Source organism: Amblyomma americanum, chromosome 7, assembly GCF_052857255.1.
Source record: "Amblyomma americanum isolate KBUSLIRL-KWMA chromosome 7, ASM5285725v1, whole genome shotgun sequence".
In the NCBI taxonomy this organism is placed as follows: Eukaryota; Metazoa; Arthropoda; class Arachnida; order Ixodida; family Ixodidae; genus Amblyomma; species Amblyomma americanum.
Genome location: NC_135503.1, coordinates 21,991,715 through 21,999,391, shown reverse-complemented (window position 1 = coordinate 21,999,391; position 7,677 = coordinate 21,991,715). Strand labels below are relative to the sequence as shown.

Below are 7,677 nucleotides of genomic sequence, written 5' to 3'. Positions count from 1 at the left end.
GGTGGTGGTGGTGTAAAACGGACGACTCTAGCATCCGTACGAGAGCACGGGTTTGCTTGGTTTTATAACTCAAACCGGTAGCACGCCCGAGGGAGAATACCTGACGAACAGGATTCATTGTGCCTTCCGGGCAAAAATAAAAAGAAGTTATTTAATATCTATGCAAGAGTCTTGTAGCCACTCAGGGGCTGAAATATTTCGTGAAAACTGGCATTTAAGTGAAATTTTTTCTAGCTTCAGCGCGAAATTGATGAAGCTGCCGCGCAATAGAATGAGCAGTTTTTATTTTTCAAGTATTTTTGCTAGAAAGTTATTTACACGGCGATGGGCGTCACAACATGAGCGACGGTGAAAGAAGGATTAAATTGCCGGCCTAGCGTGAGTGCATCATCCCGCGCCACTGCCACTTTGGTTGTCTTCTAACATTGTTTTCATTTACAATTTGATAGAGGCTACTTCGCTCGCTCGCTCACTCACTCACTCACTCACTCACTCACTCACTCACTCACTCACTCACTCACTCACTCACTCACTCACTCACTCACTCACTCACTCACTCACTCACTCACTCACTCACTCACTCACTCACTCACTCACTCACTCACTCACTCGCCCACTGCACTCACTCACCCATTGCACTCACTCACCCACTCACTCACCTCAACTCACCTCAGTCACCAGCGCCACTAGAAAACCGATTATTCTGTATCTAAGTGCTAAGCAGGAAGAAAGCTTGGATTAGGGAGTTTTATGAATTCGTAAGGTGAGCGCAATTATGATGAATTAACTCTCTTAAAACAAACGAAGCTGATGACGCTGTGTACTGAAGAAGCACTGCCTGCATGCTGTATTCGGCAACGGAACTACCGTCATCTTTCCTGCGTTTTTTTCTCGGCTTCATACTTGTTTGGCTTTGCTGCATAACACATAAGTTTAACACAAAGCAATCTTTACAGTGGTGTCTAATCTCGTTCTGCATTTCCTGCGTGTAAACACACACACACACCCCTCTACATAAACATCTGTCTGATAAGATACACACCCATCTATACAATAATATTCATAAATATGTGCAGGTATAGGTACATACACTGCCGAAGTGCTTTTTCATTATCTCCTCTTACTTGTTCATTTGAACGCTTTGATAAAGCATGAGTGGTGAGCTCTCTTTTAAGTAAAATACGTTTTCCTCGACTCACATTGGCACGGCGAGTCGAATATATGACTTGTGGTCATTTGTATTAATGAGGCACGTACAGTTTATTACGTCTCCATAGTTTTGGAATGATGAAAAAAATGCACTTTTTCTATAAAAAAATTCATTCGCACCAAATCTCTCCACCAGCATTTTGCCCTCAATAAAAAAGAATGTATGTGTACCAATAATGACATAAATCTTTCTTAGATGTACTTTCGCTATCCTTGGCTGTGTGTGGTGCTAGCGTTATTTTTAAATTTAAAAAAAACGCTTTAGATTCCGCTTTTATAATATTTCAACGCCAAATATTTTTCAAGATGGCCGTCCTTCTTTTCGCATTTGTTTGTTGGAGTTGTCGTGATGAGAAAGAGACTTGAGCTGCATCTGGTTGTGGCAGTCAGTGTCGACGTATGCAAGACGAAACAAATGTGATGCGCAGTCATTATGACATTCATGGCTTAGGCCTCCGATGCTTGCACGTGTCTTCAATGTCAAGCTAAATAAGAAATACGAAAAACGAACATTCTGCTCTTGTCGTCTTAGCGAAGAATAACACACGAGTGGGCACAAAACCCCTAGAAACATATACGGCGTTTAGTTTACCTGTGGATATACTTGTGGATATCGTTCAAACATCGTGCTTTCAAACGTACCCTTTGCATTGGAATTGTGGTCATCGCAATGCTCCCCAGCACACGAGCTTCCGCTGTCATCTGATTAGTGCAGCTCGTCTGATATTTAGTGGCCGAACCGTAAGATGATGGTATATTGCGCGTTGAGAAATAGCACGACTGTGCGGACCAGAGCGTTTTTTAACCCTTCAGAGATTTCAGACCAAATATATTGCTCTGTTTGCACTACCGGGAACTAACTGTGCACGCTAGTGATCGGCGGACGCTAGATGTGCCACATCATCTAGTTCCGGTCATCAAGGGCATAACGTCTTCCTCGCTGTCATCCGCGCAGAACGAATCGTTCCATCGTTAGGGTGCGGCAGACGTAAGCTGGAACATCCCGCGGGCATAAGACACGTCAGAGGGGCTCCGCTAATCTCCAGTAACGAGATGAGGGACAAATAAATGCGATCCGAGCCACGGGGACACGCAGCTCGCGTCACAGCCGCGGCCAGCACCGGAAACGAACGACCCTCCCGGGAACGGAGGTAATGCACATTTCTCCGGACGGGCAGTGAAAAAAGCGGCCAGCGATGAGAGGAGAGATGCGAGCTGACTCCCCCAGCGCGCAGGAGGTGGCGACCGCGGTGGCAGCAGCGGCGGGAGGATGGAGAGATCACGTGACGGCCGCTTTCTCTGCTCGCATCCCTTCCCCCTCTCACCACCTCTCCATCGTTGGACCACGTGACGCAGCGGGGCGCAGGCTTCGGCTGCCGGCCGCGTGGTGGCAGGAGAAGCCTCCCCTACAGTGTGCAGCGCTCGCGCGGCAAAAGCTCTCCGCATCATCAACACGCGCACCACGCTCGCTGGTTGCGCCGCCACCGCCGCTGTTCTTTTTCCGTTGCATCGCAGTCCGGAGGAGTGGGAGCTCTTTCGGCTCTCCCGCCCGAGCTTGCTGGGCTCACGCCCCGTTCTGCTGTCGTCTGCTGCTGCTCCTTCTACTGTGACGAAGAAGAAACCGCCTGCACGGTAATGTGATGTGACAGCGACGCTCGTGGAAGAACAAGACAAAAACGTGCGGAGCCTCGTCACACGTAGAGATCCTTTCGCCTACCCAAGCTGAATCAGTGGCCGGAGCTCGGTGACGCACGGTTCGGGGTGCGTACGAGCCGCTATCCATTCGCGGGGCGCGTTTGCCAGGTACGCTGCCGCCTTCGCCTGTCGCGCTCCTTCGCCTTTCAACTCGGTGTCGCTGTGTGTTGTGTGTGCGTGCGTGTGTTGTGTGGCGTCCGTCGCAAGGAAAGCATTGCTGCGACAAGCGTGCTCGTCTCCACTGCGAGGACTCATCGCCCATGCACGCGGGAGGAAGACGCGTGACGCAAGCTTCTTCTGAGCGCTGAAATAAGCAGCAGCGGGCTTTTTTCGCCCCGCACTGGAGGAGAAAACAGGAAACGACGCTTCTGAGTTGCACCGTCTCGTGTCCTTGCGGACTGCTGCTGGTAGCTGTTTCTTCTTTGTCGGAGCGCTTGACGCGCCCCGCATCGCTTCGAGCGGCCGATTGCATCGACGAGTGACCGACGAGACGCGAGTTATGCTACGAAGCATGCATGGAGCTCCTGGAAGCACGCGACCGGGCGAGCGCTTCGCAGGGTGCCGGTGAATGTGTGCTGCCTGCGAGGTGCGCGCGGCCGCGTGGTGTAGTCGTCGGTGGCGGGCGGGCCCTGTAGTAGCTCGCTCCTCGTGAAGTTTCCGTGACCGCACAAGAAGAGTACGTGTAAGTCGTCGTTGTCGCTACCATGCACCGGCGACGGCCCCCTGCGATACCTCCGCGACCGTCGTTCGCTGCACGTCTGGGTGGCGTCAGCACGGGGGCCGGTGCGAGCGGCCTTTCGTACCGCGGGGGCTTCGTGATTCCCACCCTGGATGTGACCGACTACGACGACGAAGAGGCCGACGAAGAAGAGGCCGGTGACGACGACGAAGAGGAAGACGACGACGAGGAGGAGGAGCGTGGCGACGACAGGTGGCGCCGCCAGCGGCGGGACGACGACCTCGTGCTCGACGAATGTGAGTGCTCGCGGCGTGCGTTCGGCTTGCGCGTTGTTGTGATGCGATGCTTCGGGGTGAGTGGAGAAAGAGGAGTCTGCATTAATATATTGAGAGTCTTATTTGCTTTGCCTGGTCGTACGCCTAGTAATTTCCAAGTGTCAACATTCCCAGATGACACAAACTAAAATCGCGTTCATGATCACGGGATACTAAACAGGGATGTGAGGCAGTTCTACTGGTTGAAACAGTAGTCGCACAAAATGCCTGACTTGACCGTCCATTGCGGCCAGACGAAATGGTCGTAAATATCGCCGCGACTGTAAATTGACTCTGCGTGCATGTACAACGAAAGCCGTGAACGTTCGGAAATAAACTGACACAGCACTAATTAGACATGAAAATAATTTTTCTTCTCGGTTCTTGGGTGTTTGCTTTTTTTTTTACTTTTGTTGCATCACTAATAGGAACGGTGCGGAAACTTTATCGACAAGACTGACGGGGCGCGTAGGATGTAGGTCTGTGAATACATCCGGGACGATGAGATAGGTGTGAGGCATGTATCGAATTGGTATAGAAAAAAAATGAGCCGACGCGGAGGCAGTGATCTAATATCGAGCATTAACTCATCTAACAAAAGTCGCCAGTTTTAATCCCTGTTGTCAGCTGGACTCTAACTTAACTAGCAAGTTTATGCTGCGTTAAACGCGAAATTGTATGCCACCACCCCGAACACTCTACGACAAACGGTTGAACTGCAATGTTCATATAAAGATTCGTAAAGGCGTGGAATTGGAGGTGCATAATAATAATATAATAATAATAATAATAATAATAATAATAATAATAATAATAATAATAATAATAATAATAATAATAATAATTGGTTTTTGGTGGAAAGGAAAAGGCGCAGTATCTGTCTCATATATCGTTGGACACCTGAACCGCGCTGTAAGGGAAGGGTAAAGGAGGGAGTGAAAGAAGAAAGGAAGAGAGAGGTACCGTAGTGGAGGGCTCCGGAATAATTTCGACCACCTGGGGATCTTTAACGTGCACTGACATCGCACAGCACACGGGCGCCTTAGCGTTTTTCCTCCATAAAAACGCAGCCGCCGCGGTCGGGTTCGAACCCGGGAACTCCGGATCAGTAGTCGAGCGTCAGCGGGCGCCTTAGCGTTTTTATGGAGGAAAAACGCTAAGGCGCCCGTGTGCTGTGCGATGTCAGTGCACGTTAAAGATCCCCAGGTGGTCGAAATTATTCCGGAGCCCTCCACTACGGCACCTATTCTTCCTTTCTTCTTTCACTCCCTCCTTTATCCCTTCCCTTACGGCGCGGTTCAGGTGTCCAAAGATATATGAGACAGATACTGCGCCATTTCCTTTCCCCAAAAACCAATTATTATTATTATTAGTCGAGCGCCCTAACCACTGAGCCACCGTGGCGGGGAGGTGCATAGGCCGCCGGTTCGAATTCTTGCCGCAAGCGAGGCTCTACTGCGTTTATGCTGCACGAAACGCTGAATCGTATGACACCACCCGGAACACCCTGCGGCAAACGGTTCTCCCACAAATTTTATACGAATGTCGAGACTAAGTGGCCCGACTTTGACGGCTGCCAGAGAGGGATATACATACCGGATCAGCATAGCTTAGCTTGGATTTGTGGTGCTCGGGCATCACGCTGCCGCCTGTAATTATCTTTTTTTCCGTTATGTAAACACCTCGGTTACCATGGCAACCACTCGGAGGCCGCCATCTTAGATTCTGTCCGCGGAGTCAGCATAACTCGGAGGCTCGAAACGCGGCCAGTAGAGCTAACGCCCTAAATAAGGCACAGGTTTCACCAGCAGGAGTTTACTAAATGGACAACAGAACGCTAACAGAGATCAAATTTCCTGCAAACTGCAAGACCTCTTTGACTTGTACAACGCGCGTTGGTGCGCTGCTGCAGCGTGGAACTTAAGCAAATATTGATGTCTTTCTTTTTGAAAGGAACAATCACACAAAATACTATCACTCTTATTGCGTAAAATATGATGATGATGGTGGTGGTGGTGGTGGATTTTTTTGGCGCAAAGGAATCTTCGGCCAAAGAGCGCCATGTCACAAGGTACTTTTCTTCTACTCTAGGTGATGTCAGAGACCCATGTTCCAAACATTCCACCCTAAATAAGCCGAGCACCAGTTCAGGGGAAAGCTTCTACCCATTGTATCACCGGTGGATACCCGGCGCCATTGGGGATCGAGCCCCGCACCTCCCGCATACGAGGCGGATGCTCAACCACTTGGCCACTGCTGCAGTGTATTGAGTAAAACAGTAAACGAACTTTAACTCCAGAACGGTCATATGGCGTATCTATTGCACGGAAACCTAGTTGCCACCCTCAGCCCAAGCTAATCAAGCCCAGGTAGTGGAGGAGGAGGTTGTGAAAAAAGGGAAAGCACGGTAAATGTCTCCCACTGAACAGAAACCACGCCGTAAGAAAAAATCTGAAGCGAATGAAAATAGAGGCGGTCAGAGTATACGTGCAAGTAAGTACACAGAACACACTGCCTAAGGACTGCGCAGGAGGGTCCAGACCACATGTGCTCTGCGCCGTGGTGTCGGACCCCACCGAACCTGCGCCGAACTGAACGTTAAGGCATTGCATTTCACGGCTGGCCAGGCATCGGCTTTCGGAGTGTGGCAGTGCCATATTACAAGTGTGCAGGTATAGAGTTTATTTGCGAAATGCGACAACTTAACTACGTGAAGCCTTAAAGTGTCGAGATCGCCATTGTTTCTTGATCCAAGTGAAAAAAAAAAGATCTTGGCACTTCCTGCCGGCCGATGTTCAGGCGCCAACTGTCAGTCAGGCACTGACGGTGCGGCTGCCACCCTTTCGTTTGCCTTGGAATAACAGCCTACCTCCTAAGCCGACTGGATGATTGTTAGCTGGGCTAGTTGATACGCAAGCTCTGTGACAAAAAAAAAAAAACATCGCGAAAACGAAGAGAACTCAGGAATGAAAAGACAACACGAACAGCGACTCGCAGTCAACATTTACTAAAAACACAAAATTGATACGCAGAGTACACTTGTAAAAAGACTCAATAAAAATTCATGCGGACACCTAATTACATGGTGTGTTGGCAGTGCCATAACATTAGAAGCTGTTGATGCCGGAAGTGACGCCATTTCCGTTTTGGTGACGTCGCTTTCCTCAAGCCAGTTCAGAATTATTCTTACCGGTGACATCGGTGACGGCCCGGTGTCACCTGTTATTATTTTATTCAAGTATGTAACCACCTGGGTTACCACGCGACCATTGGGATACAATATTGTTGCTATGGAGGCCGCCATCCTGGATTCTATCCATGGATTCAGCATAAGTCGGAGGCTCGAAACGCGACCAGTGGAGCTAGCGCTCTAAAAAAGAACATGCCAAATCACATTCGTGAGAAAGAGCACGTGCCAGCCAGAAGCACAAACTCTGTGCATAGTAAAGTGTTCTGGAGGTTTGACCCGGAGACGGATGTGTCTGCTTTGAGTCTGATATGGAGGGTTTGGTTTGGTTTATGGGGATTTAACGTCCCAAACCGACTCAGGCTACGAGGGACGCCGTAGTGAAGGTCTCCGGAAATTTGGACCACCTGGAGTTCAGAACCCCAGGTGGTCGAAATTTCCGGAGATGGAGGGCCTCACTGGTAGCTCTTCTTATGGTGACCTGATGCACGATTCTTGATGTCAGCTTCATACCCGCACTTGTATCAATGTTATGTAAGGTGGGACTGAAAAGCGCACATGACAACTGATTGGGCTCTGTAAGGCGTGTGGAC

The 7,677-nt window shown here is 49.7% G+C and overlaps 1 protein-coding gene across 1 annotated transcript in view; it reads left to right on the top strand.

Annotated features, from left to right (window-relative positions):
- The first annotated feature begins 2,674 nt into the window (after nucleotides 1–2,674).
- Dys (Dystrophin) overlaps nucleotides 2,675–7,677 on the top strand; it is a 421,748-nt gene continuing 416,745 nt past the window's right edge. The window contains exon 1 of the mRNA XM_077631460.1: nucleotides 2,675–3,879. Within this exon, the coding sequence (XP_077487586.1) occupies nucleotides 3,609–3,879 (271 nt within the window). The 5' untranslated portion in view covers nucleotides 2,675–3,608. The remainder of the gene's footprint in view (nucleotides 3,880–7,677) is intronic.